The following is a 23,749-nucleotide window of genomic DNA, read 5'->3' on the forward strand; positions in this document are numbered from 1 at the left end:
TATTGAATATAATAAAACTTTGCTTGGGAAGCATCCATGCCTTGTGAAACGAACCACAGATGGACGCATGATAATGTGTGTTTGTAGGGGTAGACATACGATTTTCATAGCCTGGGTGTCCGTGGACATGTGTGAAAGCACCCTTATCTACTGGCTGGTAGGGGTAAGGTGAGCGAAATGTGAGATTATACTTTTAGCAGTGGGCCCATGTACTTAGCAACTGGCCAAGCATTCTAGTTTTTTTTCTGACATGTAGCGGCCAAGCAAGCCGATGCACAGAGCACAAGTGGGCAGTGCCCAAAGAATTGCCCAACGTTTTTGGCCTGCCTTCACAGGGTAGCCTTAGCAATGGTTCTACTTTGGCAAAGCTAAAATAGGGGAGTTTTTTATTTTCAAAAAATCCAGATTTCTCTCATTGGCCTTTGTATAAGCACTAAATGGGGCAATTATGCACAACTAATGATTTTGGGTTTCTCTCTCTCTCTCTCTCTCTCTCTCTCTCTCAGCTTCCCTCACTCCACCACTTGTCCCTAGCCCACCCACCCTTCGCCTCCCCATTCTCTCTCTTAGCTTCCCTCACTCAACCACTAGTCTCTCTCTCTCTCTCTCTCTCTCTCTCTCTCTTAGCTTCTCTCACTCCACCGCTCGTCCCTAGCCCCCCCCGCTTCGCCTCCCCATTTATTTTGGGGAGGCCTATTGAATGACACGTGTCATTCATCTTATTTGAATTGAAGCGTGTAAGCAAGAGTGTATGGGAAGATGCTTAGGGTGTTTACACACTTGGCCCACCGTAAGGTTCATGGACGGGCAAGATTGCCCGCCCATGGCCGGTCCAAGGTGGAGATGCATTGAATGAAGGTTGGGGGGGGGGGGGGAGGCATAGTGTGTGTAAACACCGTTAGTTAGAAGTTAGAAGGAATTAGAGTGAGAGTGAACCAATTCATAATCATCAGCCACAAGTGCTAGTCCTTGCTGCATCTCTTCAACAGCTCCATCGATCCATCGATTCAAAGAGTTCCATCAATCCATCCATCGATCGACCGATTACCCATTTCTCTTCTCCCCCTTTTAGCTTCAGGTAACTAGTTTTCCAATCCCTTTCGCACTCACAACCTTCTCCCATTGCCATTTTATGCACTCTCTCTCTTCAAAATTCGACTTTTCCTGTCGCGTTCATCCACGCCTTGCGAATCAATGCTTTTTACATATCTTCAGGGGCTCTTCTCTGATGGTCCTTTAGGCAAGGCGATGGGTTCGCTTCTTGGGGACTGGCCTTCGTACAATCCGCACAATTTTAGCCAGTTGAGGCCATCAGACCCTTCTCATCCTTTGGTACGGCTATATCTTCATTGCAGAGCGTAGAATTTCATTGCCTTGGTTCTGGAATACACGAAACACACATAATGCTGCTTCTTGTCGTCCATTATGTAGCTAAACCTTGTTTCGCTAGAGATAAAATATGACAATGTGTGTATGAGTTAAACGCTTTGCACTTTGAGCTCTATGTTGTCAAAGCAGCCCTTCAAGATAAAGTTGCCAAGTCAACAATCAGATTTTTCTGTTTTTATCGAGGTATGAAGTACATTGTGATGGATTAAGTGCTTGATTCTTGCGTATTAACTGCTTTCGTGAGAAGGGCAGTATTCTGCCTGGCAGATAGTTAGGACACGTACATTATGATTTCATGTCTTGTAACTATCAGATGTGCTGTTGCTCTCTTTTGTTCCCTTTAATACGGCACAAGGCTTTTGCTTGCTTTACTGAGTTTAGTACACATTCTGATGAAATTTCATTCAGCGACTCACACCAGCTACATACTACGCCACCCACAATCGAACCGCTCCTCCGGCTCACCAAGGTCTCTGTTGTTCTTTCTTTCGTCCGTTTCCTTTATATTTGGTTTCAGTTGGTTCACTGAAATGATTTGAACGTTATCTTGAAGAAAGTTTCATAGAATTATCTGCAGGTGTGACCATGGAGTAATTAAGAGTGTGAAGCAGTCATTTTATGACTCACATATTTGTGGCTGGCAGTTATCTCAACTGAGGCAACGAACATTCTACTGCGACAGTTTTACCAACAAGCCGAACACAAAGTAAATCCTTTTGCATCGAGCTTTTATAATGATAAAATGAAGTGTATGTTTATTTGCAGTATTTTAAGCTCGTGTCTTTCTGTAAGAATTCCTTGAAATCTGATATTGTTTGAGCTAAGAGGTTATAATGATAGTAGACACGAAGAATTTGTATGGAATCAGAATGTTTTAGAATGAGTTATCCATACATTGAAATCTCTCTTACATAGATAGTAAAGATCCACACTTGAAAGGCTGTGGGCCTCAAAAGGTATGTGCATGAAGAGGCGCGTATGACAGGGTGTACGATACAATGATATAAATAGAAGTCTCTGCTTTATGATAGGTCTCTTCTTGGAAGGGTCATAGCTTATGGCATATCCAACCATCCATACGTTTAAGGTTTGGGAAAGAAATACGAGACATCCCCTCCCACACTCAAGAGATGACCTTGTGGATTAGATGAACTAGTGTGGAGTAGATAATTTCTAATGCTAGAAATACCACTGCAAAATGTCAGGATACTGCATGTTTTTACCCGTCTGCCAAGTAGCGGCATGGTTGTCATGATACTGATGTACTCTATTGTGAGTTGGTGACATGTCCCATGCCTCAGCGATAAGAATTTTACGAAAGAGGAGAAATACTCATCTTTGATTTCAGGAACATACTTCTATCGGGAACAATTTCATCACTTATATACAATGTCAAGCATGAAATGTGAAGTGTAAGATGGATTTTACCCCAAGATGGTTGCAAATTGAACCTTGAGTATTTCTTAAGCAATTTGCAATATGCAGCTTTGGGAAAATAGGCTTCACTGTGTTTTAGCTATGTGAAGATGCTTATAACAGTACTATGACACCTTCATTAAACTTTGGATGTCATCTATGTCTGTAGCTGTGTTGAAGATGCTTGTAACAATACCATGACACTTTCACTCACTTTGGATGATGTCTATGTTTATTGGCTTGACGTTGATAGTGCTCTTGCACTTTGTTCATTTGATCCTTGAGTCATGAGTTGTAGTAGGTGCCTTGCATTTCCTGAAATCCAATCAGCTAAGGTCACCTTGTGTTTTGGTTGAAACTATCAGAGTGCTTTCATAGGCTGCTTAAAATGTTGTCATGTTGATAGAATAGTGGATTTCCCCTGATGACAGACATGATTGGATGTAGTAATGCAACATCTCTTCCAATAGTCACTTAGCTTTAACATCTGACTCTTGATTATAAGTTGGAGTGGGGATTGGGGTTGCCATGAGAAGAGCACAATTTGCTGATGAGCTTGCTGGACTCAAGGGTTGAGCTCTGTAAGAGGTTGTGAAAACTTGACCACCGTCAAACTCAGCTCCCGTAGTCAAATCACAGCAGTTTGGTTGGTTCACACTTAGGAAACAGGCCCAAGAACTTCCTGGAACACAAATTGCAGCATGGAAAATCAATTCACAGCACCTTGGAGCCAATCGCATATGGGAATGAACTTTGTATGGCAGCTGGAAACTCCGAGCAGCGCGTGGGAAACTCAATGATGGGGTTGGGAAGAGAAATGCTGTAGAGAAAGAAAGAAAGAAAGAAAGAAAGCTTATTAACGGCTATGAAAGACCAACTGGTTTATGAGATTGAGATACAATGAACCTAAGGGTGGGGGTGCCCATTTTAGTGGCCCTACCCAAGGCTGATACTTGTGACGAGAAATAAAAGTAGTTCATTGCACTATCGCTACGAAAGAAACCCACGATGGGGAAGCAAATACCAAGGAGGATCTCTTGGTTGTGGTAGCAAAGGGGAAAGGGGAAGATTTGGTGAAGGGCCAAAATGGCAGAAAAGGGGAAAAGGTAGGGGAGAGGAAGGAGGGGGGAGAGAGAGAGAGAGAGAGAGAGAGAGAGAGGAGGGAAAGGGGTAGAGGGAGAGGAAGAGAGAGAAAAGGGGCGAGGGGAAGAGAGATAGAGAGAGATTGGGAGAGAGTGCAGGCAGCATGTAGGAGGAAGGAGGTGGGAGTAGATAGGATTAGATGTCACATCAAAAAGTGTACAATAAGGGGTGGATGGGGACTTGTATAGTCCCTAAACATTTCCCACCTAAGAGGCCTCTAGAGGTCCTCTAAAATGCCCCCTTTTCCCCCTTCATTACATCCATCCCTTCCCATAGAATTTTGCCCTCAAAATTCCACAGCATGGCTGTCCAAAAATTGCAGCAAATAGCAACTACTAATCAGCCCGGTAGGAGATAGGGGTGCTCTTGGACAATGCTGTCTGGCTGTTTTCATCCTCAAGGAGTCTTCGCCACTTGACAAGATACTCTACCTTGTTTCCGTACATGGTCTTTGAAACCCACAATGCGCTCCGGAACATAGAGGATGTGGCCCTTCTCATCCATAGGTGGCAACTCAGGAAGAACATGGACATGCTGTCCCACATGTGGTTTCAGCAAAGACACATGGAGAACATCATGGATCTTGGAGACACTGGGTAGCTCCAATTGATATGCTACCTCTCCAACCTTGCGGATGATCATGTAAGGATTGTAATACCTATGAGCAAGCTTTGTGTTGGTATTCTCTTTCCGCAATGCATAACGGTTCTTATGGAGACGCAAATGCACATAATCTCCCTCTTTGAAAAACAAATATCTCCTGCGTTTATCTGTATATTTCTTCAGCTTGTGTCACATGCATCCCTACACTTGGGTGCAAAGTGACACACTGGCTACATCGACACGTGCATAATAGTTCCCTAATAGGAGTTTTTGTCGTATGCTCTGACCCCTTTGTGAGCCCTTGTCTAGGGACAGCCAGGCACAAGCTACGTAAGTCAGTCTCTCAACCTTAAGTCAGAAGATCATTTCTTGTTCATTGGTTCCCACTGGAGAACAGTAGGTTAGTTTTTCCATCTTAGGTTTAGGGATAGGTCTAGGTCCAGCCTAGGATAGGAGCCCTTTTGGGCCCCCTCAGGGCTGGATCATATGAAGGGGAATGGGCTGGGGGAGGGCTGCTTATATAGGCTGCCCTGCACCCCACCCAAGGTGGGCATTTATGGGGAAAAGGGCTGTCTTTGGAAAAGGGCTGCAAAGACAGCCCTTAACAGCCGACTAGAAGTTGGCCTGTTTAGGGCAGGTTGGCTCAGCCCTAGCCCCCTATTCAAGGGGGAGCCCCTTGCCTCATTTCTTATTCAGTTCTCCGAGCACTTCCTCCTCAGCCCCCTCTGAACAGCCTGACACTCACCCCCAGTGGCCCTCTGACTAGACTCAGCCTTTGGCATCAGCTCAGTCCTCTGGGAAGGTGTTCACACAGCGCATCAAACAGGGAGTCGGGACAGCGAACGGAGTAAGGTTGGGGGTCTATTTCAGCAGCTCTTTTCAGTTATCTTTTACATTTTTATACAGCTCATTCTCAGCTCTTTATTTCAGTCATCTCTCAGCTCATTCTCACTCCTAGCTTTCACTCTCTCACTCACGCAGTAACCCTGCATTCCGGTGGACAGCACAAGCCTCTCCCTAGCCTTGCAGAAGTGTCCTACATCGTCAATGTGGACAGCATCAAGGTCTCGGTATCGGTTGGCATTGCCCATTGTTAAGGGCAAAAGCAGCAACAGCAAAGAGGAACTAGGGGGGGAGTCCTTAGATTATTATCATTAATACGTTGTATCTAGTTTATAGTGAGATATGAAAAGACGGAAGTTCTAGGACCAGGCGGAGAACTGAAGAGGCACGGCAACCGTAAAGGAGTTATGTGTGCCGGTTAGATAAAAGAGAAGAGAGCGATCATTCAGGGGGCTCATTGATGAGGATCGGAGCAAGGATCAGTGTGATCAGAAGAGGAACATTGTTCTGTATCAGAGAGTACGGTGTTGTACTGCTCGGAGAAGTGTAATACAGATATTCTATTGCATCTATCTTATTGTTTTATCATGAATGATTCTGTCGATCACTGTTCTACTCTATGAATTTTCATACGCAGTTCTGAAGTTCGATTACGCATGTAAATCTGTCGCAGTAGTGCGTTTCGAGTTAGTCTTCAGAGTAGAGAGGGCTAACACTTTGGCGACCACGGAAGATTTCCATGTTCGTCGCGGTGGATACCCCGGAGAGGTTGGATGCTCCCCATCTGTAATACTCTGATTCCTCGGTGCGTGGACTAGCGCATGAATGACGCTGGGAGTGAGCCAGGGGGAACATCGCGCTCTTCGGCACGGCCTCGGGAGCCTGCAACTCCAGTATCGGCACGTACAACCCGCGAGGAACGGCATGACAGATATGTGGCTCAACGTGATCTTCTCTTCGGCTTCTTCACGGATAGTGAGAGTAGTAGCCGCTCTGACACACCTCCGCTGATCCCAGGAGAGGAAGGTCCAGTCGTTTCCGGTGTTCAGGAGGAAGGCGAATCCTCCGGACGCAGTAGCCCGTTCGATTTAACAAGTACTCCTCCGGAAGACGAAGCGTCACCGTTGCGGAATTCCCCACCACCGAGTCCCAGGAGACGGAGGGGTGGTGTGCCTGCAGGAAGCGGAGCCCCAGGTCCGTCACCAGATCCCGGTAGGGGAGGTGGAGGCGGTGGAGGAGGAGGCGGGGGTGGAGTTCCGGCGGTAAGTAGCGCGGCTATTCCACCACTGGTACCCAGGATGACGGTGAAGTACCCCAAGTTTTCGGGACGGGATAAGGAGGATGCGGATGCACATATACTGTCATTTGAGATGGCATGGATGGTGAATACGGCTCCACCAGTGCAGGCGACAGATCTTATGAAGATGGCGACTTTCATCCCGACACTGCAGAAGCAGGCGGCAGTATGGATCGCGCAATATGGAGCTACCCATTTCGCCACGTTTGATCTACTGCGGGATGCTTTTTTGCTCCGGTTTCGGGAGGACAAGACCCGTGTTCATGTCCTGGCCAAACTGGGGAAACTGGAACAGAAGAACCAAGAAGTGGAGGCGTATGCGGCCAGGTTTCGGTTGTTGATCCGCCGCCTCGATGCAGCAACTACCCCGGCAGTCCCCATCCAAAATGCTTACTTCATGGAGGGGCTGAATAAAGGATTGAAAAGGTCCCTGGCATCGTTGGATCTGGAAGCTCTTTCATTGGAAGAAGTCGTCCAAGCAGCGGTGAGGGCGGAACAAGTTCTGTTTACTTCCAAGGGAAGGAAAGGAAAAGTGAAGTATGAGGAGGCTGAGGGAGACTCCGATACCGATAATGAGGAGGAGTCGGATCAGTCGGATGAGGAGGAGGACAAACGTTCCATGAGGCGGAAGGCTGGAAAAACGGCAGGGAAGTCATTTCCGGAAGGATCTGCTGCCGGAGCCAAAAGCCGGGATAGTGGAATAGGGTCCTCTTCAAAAGTTCGCAAGGATACTTGGTGTAATCGGTGCCGGAATGCAGGACACTTAGCAGAGGAATGCGGTTTGAATGAGCGGTGGTGTGCGATTTGCCAAACAGCGACGCATACCACGGAGATCTGCCGCTATAACGCACGAATAGCCCCGACACCAGCGGTGGCGGCGGTAGTTAGCAGAGGAATGCGGTTTGAATGAGCGGTGGTGTGCGATTTGCCAAACAGCGACGCATACCACGGAGATCTGCCGCTATAACGCACGAATAGCCCCGACACCAGCGGTGGCGGCGGTAGTTGCGGCACCAGCCGCAGCACCAGCCGCGGTACCAGCCGCACCGGCGAGAAGACCTTGGCGGCCGAGAACGGCTGGAACAGGTGCAGATGAACCAGCAGGGGAACGGACGTTCCTATGTTTTTATTGCAATCAACCCGGACATCGAAAGGTAGATTGCGAATTATTCAAGCGCCACAAGGCGGAAAAGGAAGCAATCCGGGGATCCGGAGAAGGCAAGTCCACACCAGCAGTGAATGCGGTTCTGATTATCGAATGCGATGATGCCAGTCAGCAACAGGATAGCAAGGAGCCTAGTCCGACGTCCGAAGAAGTACCGGAAGTACCGGCGGGTGTCCCTGTTGAAGGCAAAGTGGGAGGAAGTGCGAGCGGAGATGTGCTCGTGGTCACACGATCCCAGGAAAAGGTGCGGGAATACAAGGCCCCGCAAGAGAAGGGGAGACCTACGGCGTTGGACTGGCAGGCACAACAAAAGGTGCGGTCGACGGTCGGTGCATGGGTCCAGAAAACCCCAACGGTGTTACCTAGGCCGAGCGCGGACAAGGCAGTCTCGGTGACGGAGAATGGTGCGAAGGTGGCAAGGCGCCTGCAAGGAGAGCAGCCAGAAGCGACTTGTCTACCTACCAGTCAGAAGGACAGCCTGATGACCGGCGAGGAGGGTGTTGAACCATATGATTTATGGCAGGATTTGCGGAAACAGCAAATACACATGACAATGGAGCAATTGTTAGCATTGGTACCCAATTTCCGGAGTTCTCTCATCAAACAATTGACGGAACCAGTCAGGGCGATGGAGTCGGAGATGGAAGCGGTAACAATGGAAGTGTCGTCAGACGGATCTGCAAAGCCTGAAGCGGAAGTACAGCCTCCTGTTTTTGACGAAGCGGTCCCGGTAATTTCCGTAACACTGGAGAACAGCCGTGTGGGAGGGGTGTTGCTGGACGGAGGGTCTGGGGTCAACATCCTGTCCGAACAAATGCTGGTGCCATTGGGTATCACAAAATGGGAATCAGCACCCTTCGCCGTTCGGATGGCAGACCAACGGAGAGTGCAGCCGTTAGGATTGCTCCGTGGATTGAAAATGGAGGTTTGCGGCGTGAAGTTCGAAATCGCTGCGGTGATTCTCCGGATGGAGGATATTAGCGGGTCATACCCGTTATTGCTCGGAAGACCGTGGTTGCGGCAGGCCCGTGTGAAACAAGACTGGCAATCAGACCGCATCACCATTCGGAAAGGAAAAAAGAAGCTGAAGCTCTCGGTACATACCAAACAAGGGCTGAGGACACCATTCCGACCGACGATGGCGGAAGGTATCCATATGATGGACGGAATGGGGGTCGAAGAGGAGGATGACTACTTCAGTAGGAATACGGAGCTGGTAAGCTTGTTCGAGGTCGATGTGGTTGCCGTTTTAAAGCAATATCAGCATCAGATTCCCTCGGCTACGCAGGAGTCATCCAGTTCCACGAAAGAACCAGTCGAAGGGAGTCTACCGGAAGGCACAGGAGACATGCCGGACGAAGCGGGAGTGGCGGAGGCGGAAAGAGTTTTCGAGCAGGAACTCCGTCGCTCGCGGAGGGTCAAAGAAGACGAGCTGCTGGATCTTAACCTCGGGACGGAGGAGGAGCCAAAGAACGTCCGTGTCAGTGCGAAGCTCGATAAAGGATTTCGGGGAAAATTGGAGACATTGCTGAAATCCTTCAAAGACGTGTTCGCCTGGGACTACACAGATTTGCTCGGCATCGATCCCAAATTCTATCAGCACAGGATCAATCTGCAGAAGGATGCGATACCGGTTCGGCAACAACGGTATAGAATGAACCCGAACTATGCCCAGAGGGTGAAGGAGGAGCTGGACAGGTTGCTAAAGGTCGGGTTTATCTATCCGGTTGACCGTGCAACGTGGCTTTCGCCAATAGTGATTGTTCCGAAAAAGAATTTGAAGTTGCGGGTCTGTGTTGACTACAGAAAGCTTAACGCGGCGACAATCACGGATCCGTTTCCCTTGCCGTTTAATGATACTATGCTGGATACAGTGGCAGGTCACGAGATGTATTCTTTTCTGGATGGCTTCAGTGGGTATAACCAGGTGCAGATGGCACCAGAAGATCGAGAGAAAACAGCCTTCATCACGGAGTGGGGAGCATTTGTTTTCCTGGTGATGGCATTTGGGCTAAAGAATGCTCCGGCAACATTTCAACGCATGGTCCAAGAAATATTTGATGATTATTTACTAATCTTTATGCAGGTATTTCTGGACGATTTCAGTGTTTTCGGGAGTCGCGAGCAGCACCTTGAGCATCTGAAGAAATGCTTAACCCGGTGTAGGGAGGCACGGTTGTGTCTGAACCCTATGAAATGTGCATTCGCCGTGGGCAGCGGTATGCTGCTGGGTTGCATTATCTCGGCGGAAGGCATTGCGGTAGATCCGGCGAAGGTCGAAGCGATTCGGCAGGCCAAGGTTCCTGGCAACGGTAAGCAGCTCGGGAGATTCCTAGGGCAGGTTAAATGGCACAGCCGAATGCTGCGGTATCTGGCGGATGTGGCGACACCACTGTATGACCAACTCAACAAAGTACCGGTAGTCTGGTCTCCTGCTTGTGACTTAGCTTTTCGACGGCTCAAACTGATGTTGGCGACAGCACCGGTGGTTCAGCCGCCAGATTGGACGAAGATGTTTCATGTCTTCGTGGATGCCTCGGACGTGGCTATTGGTAGTGTCCTCATGCAGGAAGCGACAAGCAAGTGGTTCCGACCGGTGTATTATGCAAGTCGCAGGTTGTCAAAAGCCGAGCGGAATTACTCTACGACGGAGCGGGAAGCATTGGGGATGATTTATTCCGTAACAAAGTTTCGTCACTACCTGTTGGGGAATCGGTTCACGTTTCATGTGGATCATTCCGCCTTGTTGTATTTGGTACACAAGCCCGAGCTCACTGGAAAGTTGGCCCGGTGGATGCTGCTTTTACAGGAGTTCGACTTCACGGTGGTCCATCGACCAGGAAGTACACATGCCGTAGCGGATTACCTTTCGCGGTTGGAATCTGGCGAAGACCCGATGGGTGTGGAAGACGATTTTCCGGATGCCCAGCTGTTCGAACTGGAGGCGGTGGTACCGGCAGCTCCAAAGACGTGGTACGACGACATGTTTCACTTTGTCGACACGGGCCAGATGCGCGACGGAATGTCGCGAGACCAGCGGAAACGGCTCGCGCTCAAGAGCAGAGACTTCCGGATCATTGCTGACCAATTGTATAAGCAGGGGCTCGATGGTGTGTTGCGACGGTGTGTGTACCCACATGAGCAGGAGGTCATCCTGGAAGAGGCTCACCAAGGAATCAGCGGTGGACACTTCGCAGGAGAAGTAACCGGACGGAAGGTACTCCAAGGAGGTCTGTGGTGGCCAACATTAATGGGGGATGCGCATAGGTTCGTCAAAAGATGCGATGTGTGCCAGAGGTTGGGCCAGCCATCAGGTCGGGACCGGATGCCGCATAATCCCATACTGGCCCTCGAACCGTTCATGAAGTGGGGGCTGGACTTTGTAGGTCCGTTTTCGCCGCCGGCGCGGAGGACAGGTAACCGGTATATCCTGGTGGCGACGGATTACTGTACCAAATGGGTGGAGGCCAGAGCACTGAAGGATAATTCGGCAAAGGCTGTGGCCAGATTCCTTTATGAAGCCATTATGACACGGTACGGATGTCCGGTTGAGCTCGTCACGGATCAAGGTGGGCATTTCCTTAATGCGGTGTTACGGGAACTGGTTACCCGGCACCTAATCATTCATAAGAAGTCCACAGTGTATTACCCTCAGGCAAACGGACAGGCGGAGTCCTCGAATAAGGTGTTGCTAGTCATTCTGAAAAAGCTGGTCAATGAAAATCGGACAGATTGGGATGAAAAACTTTACTCCGCATTATGGGCGTTCCGGACTTCCTATAAGGTTGCGACGGGGTTCACGCCATTCAAGTTGGTTTACGGAGTTGAAGCAGTGGTCCCCATGGAATTCCTAGTACCGAGTCTGCGGATTGCAGCGGCAGAGAAATTGGGCTGGGACGAGTCCGTAGACCGGAGGATTGAACAGCTGGATCGGCTGGGTGAGGAGCGGTTCAACAGTGCGTATCTTGCACAGGTAGTCCAGGACAGACGGAAGGTCTGGGTGGACCGTCATTCAAAGAAGAAGACCTTCAAACGGAGAGATGCCGTGATATTGTTTAACACTCGGATGGGTCCGCATCCGGGTAAGCTGAAGTTACGGTGGGGAGGTCCATATTGGGTGGTGGAGCGTTATGGTGACGGCACGTTCCGATTAGGAACACTACAGGGGGAGCTGTTGCAGAAGCCGGTAAATGGATTTCGTCTCCGACCATATACAGGGCCCATGCCACCTTACCCATTTCCGGAGATACCACCTGTGAAGATCATTTCAAATGCATTTGTAGCCATTTCGGTGGAGAAACCGATGATGGGGGCTATTAGTACGCACGTGTGGTATCACTCACTTTATTCCGAGAAACGGTGGGAGCAAAGCTTCGTGTTGCGGAGCGAGGACGCCGCCATGCAATCTACTGAATCTTCGAAGTGGGGCTTTTATCAGGATGATGGGACACTTGATCGTTGCATGCAAACAAGGAGTTCACCAGGGCATCCAAAAGGCAATTTGGAAGCAAAAGGGGGCTTATTTCCGACTCTTTGTTTTCCAGAACTCTTCTCCCTCGCATCCCAGCTTCTCGCCGCTATGGTGGTCTTCCATCTGATCAATCCGTTACCTGTTGGGGATGAGGCTGTGCAGTCTTGGCTGACACGAGCTCGTCTGGTGGAGTTCGCGGGTTTGCCATGGGCTACGACACCAGTTCATCCATTGGCGCAAGATATCTTGGCGCAGCTTGCACGCGGGCGCAAGGTCGTGGTGTATGGAAAGACTTTCACCTTGTGCAAGGAGCTGGTAGCGGCCCGGTTGCACTTGCCGGTGGATGGTCCATGCAAAGTCACGAAGCTTACCAGCAGTGCCATGGACGCAGCTCTCGGCGCAGGTTGCAAGGGGGAGTACAACATGAAGAAGCTGGATGCTTCGCAGAAGACATGCTACAAGTTTATTGCGGAGGCACTCTGGCAGAAGGTGAAAGCAGAGCTACTGGGACAGGCCTAGTTTACCTATTTCCAGAGGGCGGAGCAAGGGAAACCGGTTCCCTGGGCGAAGCTGATGGCGGACAGAATTCTGGAGGTGGCCAAGAAGCTCTTGAAGCCAACGGCAACATCCCGGATGGGGCAAGTCTTATTTCTTTTGTTCGGACCAGATGCGGAACCGGTAGTCCCAGGGTCGTATGTGGAGGTGGAGGAGTCCACAGACGATGCTTCGGACAAGGAGTCCAAGGAGGTGGAACCAGCAAGATCAACAACGGAGGGAGCTCTGACGCCAAGGAACCAGGTGACTCCGGTAGTACCTGCGGTGGAGGTTACGGCGGTAGTACCTGCGGTGGTGGTTCCGGCAGAAGTTCCACAGGGCAGCCAGAGGAGTAGGCCCGCGGTCTCAGCAACATCGAGCCGCATGGCCAGTTTATCGAAAAGAAAGTTGGCTCTTGTGCCGGAAGGAGCAATGTTGAAGAAAACCCGCCCGGACGCTGAGGCCTTGCAAGGGGAAAGCTCAGTCCACACTCGGGAGGACAGTTCGGGGAGACAGGCATGTCAGGAGGAAACCCGTGTAGTCCCAAGGGGGAGTGGTGAGCTGCAGCTATCTCCGCCGGTGGAGACATATGATCTGGTCACGGCACGACGGTTGGCGGAGCGCTTGCTCCAATGTTTTCAGAAGGGGCAGCTGGAGGAGAATGAGGCGAGGTTGCGCCAGGAAAATGCCAGGCTGCTCGAACGCAATCAACAGCTGCAGGAGCAGTTGTTACAATTCCAACAGATGGATGCACGGCGACAGCAGGATATGGAAGAAGCAAGGACGGCGATTGTCGCCCAAACTCAAGAACACCTGCGGCTGACGGAACAATTGACGGAGAAGGCTACAACTGCGACCGCCAGGGTGCAGTTGTTGGAAGCGGAAGTGATGGGGTACCGGCAACCCTCTAGCTCTACACGCATGCTGGACGAGGCACTTTTGTTGGATTTATCGGAAGCCTTCGTCGCAGAGATGCAGGGTATTTTTCTTGATCATCAACGTCAATTGCGAGTAGAGCTGGAGCGGGCTTGCAGGCCTCTCGATCGACGGTTGGCCCGGAGGGATGAGGATGATCCGGCGGGAGGGGGCGCAGGAACAGCATTTTTACCACCAGTACCGGTGACGGAAACTGCAGCACAACTGGAGGGTGGAAGTTCTACATCGGCAAATACTCTCGGGAAGCAGACAGCGGCGAGACCGGTGGATTCTTCCGAAGGCTATGTCAAACGGATCGCTGAACTGGAAGAAGCCCTCTGAAGAGCGAAGGCTAGAGGAAAAAGACCCGAGATCGCACAGGTTCCCGCAATGAAGCCACGACCCCAAGCGGACGCAGCAGCCGCTTTTGTGGCAGCTTTTCCGGAGCCAGCGGACGGGGAATCCTTTGACGCAAGGCACTTTTTGCAGCTGAAAGAACACGTCGCGGTGGTGCAACAGCAGTGTGACGATGCCAGATCTCAGCTGTTGGCACTCAATCTCGCCCGGAAAGAAGAGCACCATCAACATGAAGTTGAGGTGAAGAGCCTCATGGCAGATCTGCTGAAGATCAGAGCTACTACGGCAAAACAATCAACAGGTGCCCAAACCAAGGAATTGGGGCGGGTAATGAAACGACTGGATGGTGTGGCGAAGAAAGCAGATCGCAGTATGCGGGTAACCGATCTCGAACTCGCTCTATCTGAGAAGACCCGACTGCATGAAGAGGAGCTACAACAGCTGCGGAGAACGAGTCATCTTGAGAGAGCAGCTATGTTGGTCGACCTGCGGACAGCATGCCGCTATATTCATCGGATGGCGGCAGTAGCTCAGCAGGCGGGGGCGGCGGCACCACCTTTCTATGGACAGCTCCAAATTTTTGTGGATGCCCATGCTCTCAACCCGCAGCAGCTACCTTTACTTCGACCGGCGCAAGCGGCTCCGGCAGTACAAGTACCGGCGCCGGCGGCTCCAGCAGTTCCGGCGGCAGCGGCGGTGGCGGACGATGACGGTGGTGACGTCGAGGATGAACCGTAGCGGAGAACCGGTGGGTTCGGATGCGGATCCGGAATCCGATTCACCGGGAGTGCCAAGTGTTAAGGGCAAAAGCAGCAACAGCAAAGAGGAACTAGGGGGGGAGTCCTTAGATTATTATCATTAATACGTTGTATCTAGTTTATAGTGAGATATGAAAAGACGGAAGTTCTAGGACCAGGCGGAGAACTGAAGAGTCACGGCAACCGTCACGGCAACCGTCACGGCAACCGTAAAGGAGTTATGTGTGCCGGTTAGATAAAAGAGAAGAGAGCGATCATTCAGGGGGCTCATTGATGAGGATCGGAGCAAGGATCAGTGTGATCAGAAGAGGAACATTGTTATGTATCAGAGAGTACGGTGTTGTACTGCTCGGAGAAGTGTAATACAGATATTCTATTGCATCTATCTTATTGTTTTATCATGAATGATTCTGTCGATCACTGTTCTACTCTATGAATTTTCATACGCAGTTCTGAAGTTCGATTACGCATGTAAATCTGTCGCAGTAGTGCGTTTCGAGTTAGTCTTCAGAGTAGAGAGGGCTAACACCCATCAGGTCTTTGGGCCTGCTATACGTGTGCACAGTCAGATGCACGTGTCCGTGCTCTCTCGAAGAGTGTTCTTTGTATTTCTCAGTTCTCCAAGTATAAAGCAAATTCTCCCCTTATCAAGGGAGGGGGCCCTCAGTGGGTACAGGGACCCAATTGTTGTCGACTCTACTCTCTCTCTACCGTCATCTCCTTTCTCTCTCTATGGTGGATTATACTAATTCCTTGCTAAAGGTTTAAAGAAGGTCTTGCTGTGAATTACACGATCAGATTACTGTTGCATGTTACATTGGTATCAGAGCTTCGGTTTGTATCGAGCTTAAGTACCACGAGTGTATCGTTGTGTTGAGATCCGGAAAGGACACACAATGAAGGGTCAGGAAAAGGATTCACCCTTGAAGACTTTGAAGAAGAGAGACTACCAACAAGACACTCTTCCGCCACGTGCTCAAGAAGTGATGGCGAACCTTCTAGAGCAGAATCGGGTCCTCCTATAGCAACTCGAAGAACATTCATCCTAGCTAGAAGAAAGCAGAAGACTGCTGGACAAGACAAAACAACGTCTGGAGGAAAATGAATCAAAAAAGCTGTTGGAGGAACCACAGATTTCAAATAACTGTTGCTGTTGATGCGTGAGGAACACAAAAATGAGGAGGCACTGCGATGTGTAGAGCTTGCCCAGGCAAAGAGGCAACAAAAGCTAGATTGAGAGGCGATGCTTCTCCAACACAAGGAAATGTTAGCCGCTATGCAGGCAAGTTTGAGTGCAGCAGCTGTCACCGCCACAGCTTCGTCATCGACAAAGGTAACACCACTCACTTGGTCCACGCGAAATTTTGTTAAGTATGATAGTAAGTGTGACCATTCATCAATTTTGCAATTTATTCATCAGTCTGTAGCTCATTTTCCATTAGCGTGGATTCAAGATGAGCAAGATAAAGTCCACCTCGCAGCCCCTCACCTTATGGGTGAGGCGGTGACCTAGTGGCAACATTGGGTTAGTAAGCATAAACGTTAAGACGAATTTCATTTGGGTAATCTTTGTGGCCGACCTCAAAAGTCCGTTTTCTCCCCCTGTTCAACATCATATTTTGATTCTGTGTGAGGGTCAACGCCCGCTCGTAATCCAATGGGTCGAAGTTCCGAATGGTATAACGAATGTTGGTGTCCAATCCTTGAATGAATTGCTTCATCGTTGCACTCTCCGTCATGCCCAATTGTTGTGCCAGCGTGATGACCTTATTGGTCCAGAAAGATCCCAAAGTCCCCCAGCAGTCAAACAACACAGCGGGTAAGGATCAAAAGAAGGACAACCAGTTTTAAAAGAAAGACGGCCAGGCTTCTGGTCAAAAGGAGTCCAAGCCCAAGATGACTCCGAATGAGAAGGCTAAAGCGGGCATTACGGGAGGCTATCTACAGCCCGACGAGCATAAGTGGTACCACCAAGAACATCGCTGCTTTCATTGCCACCACATCGCTGGGCATGGCAAGAAGGATTGTCAGAAGTGGCTTGTCGAGAAGGTTGCGAAAGCGTCTACTTCGTTCGTCGCCAATGTATTGGCTCTTCTAGTCTCGCCTCCATCCTTAGCTACGAATGCCGTCCTTCCTGCTCTGAACGTAGTTCCCACGATGGTCTTTCAAAGTAAGGAGGAGGGCGATTTCTCAGATTAAAAGAAGGCGCTCATTCGAGTGTAAGGCACAGCTAACTGGCATCAGCTTATTGTCATGTTTGATATGGGAAGTTTAGAAGATGATGTCTCCCCTCAGCTTGCCGAGATAGTGGGGTGTACCTTGGTGCCTCACGAGCTTGCAGTGGACGGGTTCACGCCCGACTTGTGCACACATCATGCATAAGGCCATCCATTTCACTTTTTCAGTTCAGAAGACCATGTTTACGCGGGATTTTGTTTTGACTCATTTGATGTAGGTGCGACATGATCCTCAGGATTTAGTGGTTCCATGAGCATGTATCGACGCCTAATTGGCGACATGACAACTTCACTATTGTGGAAGGTTTACCTGAGCCCACTGTGATACACAGTGATCGGAGCATACAGTGATTCCGTTAATCTCGCATATCAAGCAGGTTGTGCCGCCTGCAAGAGTGCCATGTGTGCACTTGTCTACGTCCAGTGCCAAATCACTGCAGCTCAAGCCACTCCTCCGATGGGACAAGCAATGATGGATCTACTCCAAGAGTTCCAAGACATCATGCTCCGGGATGATATGTCCCCCTAGCTTCCTTCCTACCGACCCTAAGACCATCTCATTGATCTACTTCCGGACTCGACACCTCCAAGTAAGTTTCCGTATCGACTTTTCAAGTCTATGGAGGGGGAGTTAGAGCAGTAGTTGTCTCAATTACTGTGTGCAGGGTTTATTAGATCTTCTTCGTTCCATTATGCCACACCCATTCTGTTTGTGGCAAAGAAGGATAAGTCTGCACGACTATGTGTTGACTACAGAGCACTCAATAAGCTAACAGTAAGCAACAAGTTTCCTATGCCACCCATCGAGTACATCTTGGAACGACTCAATGGTGCAAATTTTTTCTCAAAGATTAACCTTAAGAGTGGCTAGCATCAAGTCCAAATTTTTGAAGCTGACATCCCAAAGACAGCTTTCCGAACAGAGCGAGCTTATCACGAGTTCGTCGTCATGTCCTTTGGTCTGAAGAATGCACCAACATTCAACAAGATGATGTTGCGGGTATTTGCGGAGTATATTGGGTGCCTGTTCATCTTTCTCGATGATATCCTTATCTTTTCCGCTACAGCCGAGCAACATATTAAGGATGTGCGATGTGCCCTACAATTATTACGTGATAACCAGCTATACCTCAACGCAAAGAAAAGTGAATTGAGCTTGCTGGAAATCCAGTATTTGGGCTACATCATTAGTGCTCAAGGGATTCGACTGGACCCAGAGAAGATTCAAGCTATCACAAGTTGGGCTGTCCCCACGACGGCTTAGGAGATTCGATCCTTTGTGGGTTTGTGTCAAGCATATAACTCGCACATGGATGGTTTCTCGACACACGCAGTCCCTCTTACAGATTTACTCAAGGGTGTCATGACAAGAGAAATCACTAATTCGTGATTAGTAGACATTAAAACATTATTATATATTATACACCAATGGTGTAACATGTATATATATTTATGATGGACACCGACCAATTTGTTATGGCGGTGGATCATCTTAGCAGATAGGACTGGTCGAGCTGGAGCCATTGCTTCAAACGGCATCGAATTTGGACATGTGACAATTATTCTATTAATAAAAATGTGCACACACGTGTTTAGGTCCTAGGGGCAATAGGAAGGGAAGGGTGCATTAAGGTGCATTGGATGGTAGATGCATGGGTCATAGGCTAAGGGTAGATGTAACTGGGAAGATGGAACTTGAGTGATCTCAAGGGACATAAATGAAAGGGTATTACCTTTCATTGTGAATCTCACATAGCATTCTCTCTATTCACCTTGCATTCATCCACCATCTCTCCCACCTTGCGTGTAGGTCGAAATAGAAACAAGTACTCTCACGAGGGCGCTCTTTCCCATTGGAGGGCCAATTGGCATTCAAATTCTGCATGCATTGCACACATTTTTATTCTTGAGAAGGCTGGTTCTTCACATTTGGTATTAGAGCTTTGATGATCCACTACCGGGACGGAAAGAGAAGGAGGGAGGGCGCAAGTGCACGGGACAGCAGCCAATGCAGAGCGCACGGAAGGGAGTCGCACGTGAAGGCGGGGGCGCAAGGAAACCCGCGTCGGAGGGACGCATGCGACTAGGGCTGCAGTGGCGTAGCACAATGCCGGATAAAGGAGGACATGTAAGGCGACAGATCTGTGTGCGAAACAGTCCTTTGGTCGAACCCTATGCGAAGGACGAGGTCATCTAAATCTTTTGACAGGAAAACAGGGTTGCAGAAAAGCTTTGAGTCCTTGAAACTTCGAGACACGAACCTTGGAAAGGTTGGAATTTGGAACTCTTGAGATAAGGGCTTTCTTTGATTTTTTGGTCTTCAGACGGGAAACAGGGTGTCCTAAAGGGGTTGATCCCCCGTGCAAATAAGCCCTTAAAACTATTAAACCATGAGAAAAAGAGGCCCCCCCCCCCCCCGGTTCTCCCCAAGGAAAATTTAAAAATTAGATCACAACAAGATTTTAAGGGGGTGATCCACCCACCAAGTACCCCCTATAACGGTATCTAGAGCTCCAATCCACTCAAAACAAGTAGCCCAAACGGTGTGTACGAGTTTACAGCATAAAAGCAAGGAAGAAAGGCTAAAAGAGAAGGAAGAAGAGGTCATTTTAAGTGGTTTTTTGACACAAGTGAAGCGGGAGTCGGATAAGTACCACCAACTCTACAACACTTGACTTTTGCTGTAAAATAAACGCCTTTTCTGAAATTACAGCAAGTCATTTTCTCTCTTGAATTACTAAAAGGAAAGAATGGAAGGAGAAGGGATATTTAATAATGAACTTGTCCTTTTTTCTCCACTACTAGAAGGAGACAAGGAGTGAACACCATCACCTCCTCCTAAAGAGGATAATGTACATGAGAGTTACACACATATTGAGTATGATAACCCATGTATAGAATTACCGTCATCTCTTCTTCAAGAATCTCTTGATAGGGAGTTTTCCTTCAGAAATGATGGGAGAAACGAGTCCATCCAAGAGCAAGGCGCTGAGTTTACACCTTTAACTCAAAATCTTGTACACATGGATTATAATCCATATGGAAGAGAAAGAGAGGAGTCTCTCATTGATAAGCTGGTTTCTTAGCTTAGCCATATGATTGAATAGTCCATTATGATAAAATTAGGACTAAGAGAGTGCTGAATTTTGGGGATGAAGATCTAGGTAACCCCTCGAAGAGAGCCAAATTTCAAGCTTGAGAGAGAATAGAATTCCCAAAGTATGATGAAGTAAGAGAGGCGGATAAAATCCTCAATTGTATTCACCATTTTGAGCTATATTTTGCCCATCAAGATAAGACTGACCACGAGAAGCTTGCTCTTGCCACATTGCATCTACAGAAGGATGCTTTGATGTGGTGGTCCTTAATACAAACGGGGAAAGAGCCTATTCTTCAATTGTCCAAATTTGTAGAGCAGCTTAAGACCACTTTCATGCCTCCGAGGCATGAAGAAGAATTGACCTTCCGCTGGGAAAGGTTCAGGCAATTCGATAACGAGAGTAACATTGAATTTACAGCTAGGTTCCGGAAACTCTCTCTAGAGTTACATGAGAAGAGGGAGGATGATAGAAGGAAGAAGTGTTTAGCAGTCCTAACCCTGAAAGTGAGGTATGTGAAATGTTCAACCCAACCACCTTGAAAGACCTCACTAAATTGGCTGAGATTGTTGAGAGGAAATTGAATCCTCGAAAGCCTTTCAACAAAGGAAAAGAGAAAGCTATTGTACAAAATGTTAACAACCAATCACGTTCTAGATGGATACCATTTTGTTCCATGACCGATGATGAGAAGAAAAAGAGGGTAAATGTTTCAGATGTAAGAAACATAAGCCTGGGCATCCATGGCATAAAAGTCCTACTCTATTAGCCAAAGTTGCCAAAACCAATTCTGTAAAAGGGAAAGGCAAAGCATCCAAGCAGGAGGGTAAGGCTTCTACCTCCTCATCCCAGGACTGTTTGGTGAACATAGAACCAAGAGTAAATGCTATCCATTCAGCCAACACTGGTGTATGGATGTGTGAAGTGAATAGAGAGGAGGCATATTCATTGTAGAGTATGAACAGAGAATAAAGAATTTTCTCCTCGATGTAGAGCGTCTTTTAGGATGAACAGGGCTGAAATAGAAGAGTCGGAAAAAAAAAGAGATTGATGATCTATAGTTTCTATAGATTAAGAAGCTCTTCAACGCAAAATCATCTATAGCCAAGGTCTACCTAGTCCAATGAAACATTTGGGTGAGAGAATCGTTTTAATACTGACGAGCTTATTGAGAATATGTTTCAGCTTATTGAGCAGGTTACTCTAAAGAGATTTCAGTAGCTTGGTATTCAGAAGAGAATTTTGAGTATGAAGAGATATTGAAGAGCCACTGCAGTGGTACTTCTGCATTTTGAATATTAAGCATCAAGAGGAACCATAACTTAAATATGGGATTTAAGTTCTGATTCAAAAGAGATTGTGTACTACCACGAGAAGACTTTTTGCAGATTATAAAGAGGAGATGCAAATGCAGAAGTTAAAGAGAAGCGTATGCAAGAAAAAGAGACGAGAGGATCCAGAAGAGGACTTCTGTCCATTCAAGTAGGAGGGAGTGTCATGACAAGAGAAATCACTAATCTGTGATTAGTAGACATTAAAACATTATTATATATTATACACCAATGGTGTCACATGTATATGTATTTATTGTTATGGCGGTGGATCATCTCAGTAGATAGGACTAGTCGAGTTGGAGCCACTACTTCAGACGGCATTGAATTTGGACATGTGATAATTATTCTAGTAATAAAAATGTGCACACACGTTTCTAGGTCCTAGGGGCAATAGGAAGGGAAGGGTGCATTGAATGGTAGATGCATGGGTCATAGGCAAATATGGAACTTGAGTGATCTCAAGGGACCTTAATGAAAGGGTATCACCCTTTCATTGTGAATCTCACGTAGCATTCTCTCTATTCACCTTGCATTCATCCACCATCTCTCCCACCTTGCATGTATGTCGAAATAGAAACAAGTACTCTCACGAGGGCGCTGATCTTTTTTTGGTAGTGGCTTAAATTTTAAGAATATGGTTGCAGTGGCAAGTCCTAGCTCTTCCTGGCTTGGCTTAGCCTGGTACAAGACTTTCATACCTAGGGGTGGCTTATGTATAGCTGTTCAGCTGAAGTACACCCCAGTAATTACATATTATTGCTTTTTGTAAAGTATTTCAAAAAGAGGGATACTTTACTTTATTGCTCTATTTATTGGAAGACCTTACCAAAATAGCAATAGCCTCGTCCATATTATTGCCTGTGGGTTGCTTCTGAATTATGGAGCTCAGCTTGTGCATGTTGAACTCTCTCAACAGTAAGCTGCACAGGGAGCACGTGCACTCTGAGTGTTATTCTTGCTTGTGGCTGCTGCCAATGGTGGTTTGATTGGCAGATGATGATGTTCGAGAACTGAGTCTAAGTCATAGGCATTTACGGATTCTGTAGAGTGCTGTGCATCTGTTGCAAATCCCTTGTGTCATACGTGCAACTTGGAGAATATTCAGATTTCCTTTTGCAGTGTTCTGTTTTAAGTTTTAAGAAAAGGCAAAACTCACAGAACTAATTGTTGCTCTTTTTTGTCATAGCTGGGTTTGAAAAGGCCAGCCCAGGATTCTCCTATGGAAGAGCATGCAAACAAGCAGCTGAAGAGCTCCATAGATGATGGAGGGTATGCAGAAGGTGAAATGACAACTGAAATTTCTGGTGGAGACACTGGAAGGTGAATCCCAATAGTGTGTTTTGCATCTTACAAGCATCAACGTGCCACTAGTGTATATAATTCTTTTTTGAAGTATTTTATACCTGATTGTATGTTGATAGGGCATTGGGAGCTGATTACTTAACTGTCAAATCTTACAAAAAATGCTGTAGCAATTTTGGTGTTTGTTATCTTTGAAGTCGTGGCAGCCGGGTGCAGTAGGAATGCTGTAATATGATTATTTGGGATTGCTTGTTCATGTCGTGTGTGCCAATGTGGGTCTACCTGGTCTTTTTATTTTGTGCCTAGTAGAAGCCAAACAAGAAATTTCCAAATTTACTCGTTGATGGAAGAATCATTTAGAGTATTGAGTCTCTGATTCAAAACAGCTGTTTTAAAAATAAGGTTAATATTGCTAATAATAAGAGCTCTTTCTAGCCAGGGATGAATCTTCTCTTTCGAATTTGCACGAGACCTTTGTGATTTCTAAGGTGGACAGTAATTTCAAATAGTTTCGTGTAAACTTTCATGTCTTTTGGATTCATTTGCATTCTGAGTCTTCCTCATCATGGCTTCAAGGCTTATAATCATATGAACAAATAAGGTGTTACTGCAGCTTGTCGTAAGTTACTACTTTAAAGCAATGCTATCGATGGATCACAAAATTTTGAGAAGACAATTTATAGCTATGAGGGTGGTAGTCGGATCAACATAGTTGGTGTAACCGACCAATTAACCTAGTCGGTAGAGCCAACCAGTCCACCTAGTCAGTGGAATCGACTAGTCGTCCATGGAATATTCAAGGAATATTTCCTATAATGTCGCCTTGGGGGCTCTCGTCCTCAAACCCCCACTAGGGGGGCTCGCGGCCCCCAAGCCCCAACAAGAAT

General features: G+C 47.7%; 1 protein-coding gene across 8 annotated transcripts; it reads left to right on the top strand.

The window, feature by feature from the left end:
- The first annotated feature begins 907 nt into the window (after nucleotides 1–907).
- On the top strand, nucleotides 908–23,258 carry LOC147886409 (DET1- and DDB1-associated protein 1-like). 8 transcript variants are annotated; one of them, XM_087395760.1, is made up of 7 exons: nucleotides 908–1,078; nucleotides 1,216–1,332; nucleotides 1,516–1,572; nucleotides 1,798–1,858; nucleotides 2,034–2,095; nucleotides 22,747–22,880; nucleotides 22,982–23,258. In XM_087395760.1, the coding sequence occupies exons 2-7, from the start codon at nucleotides 1,249–1,251 to the stop codon at nucleotides 23,055–23,057; spliced, it is 474 nt and encodes a 157-aa protein (XP_087251886.1). In that variant the 5' UTR covers nucleotides 908–1,078; nucleotides 1,216–1,248; the 3' UTR covers nucleotides 23,058–23,258. The 8 variants fall into 8 exon arrangements, with proteins under 8 accessions (XP_087251886.1, XP_087251887.1, XP_087251889.1 ...); XM_087395761.1 differs by having other exon boundaries at nucleotides 1,241–1,332; XM_087395763.1 differs by having other exon boundaries at nucleotides 1,241–1,332; nucleotides 1,519–1,572.
- The last annotated feature ends 491 nt before the right edge of the window (nucleotides 23,259–23,749 follow it).

This window comes from Dipteris shenzhenensis, chromosome 24 (assembly GCF_047967505.1).
Source record: "Dipteris shenzhenensis isolate YYH24624 ecotype China chromosome 24, Dip_SZ_1.0, whole genome shotgun sequence".
Lineage (NCBI taxonomy): Eukaryota > Viridiplantae > Streptophyta > Polypodiopsida > Gleicheniales > Dipteridaceae > Dipteris > Dipteris shenzhenensis.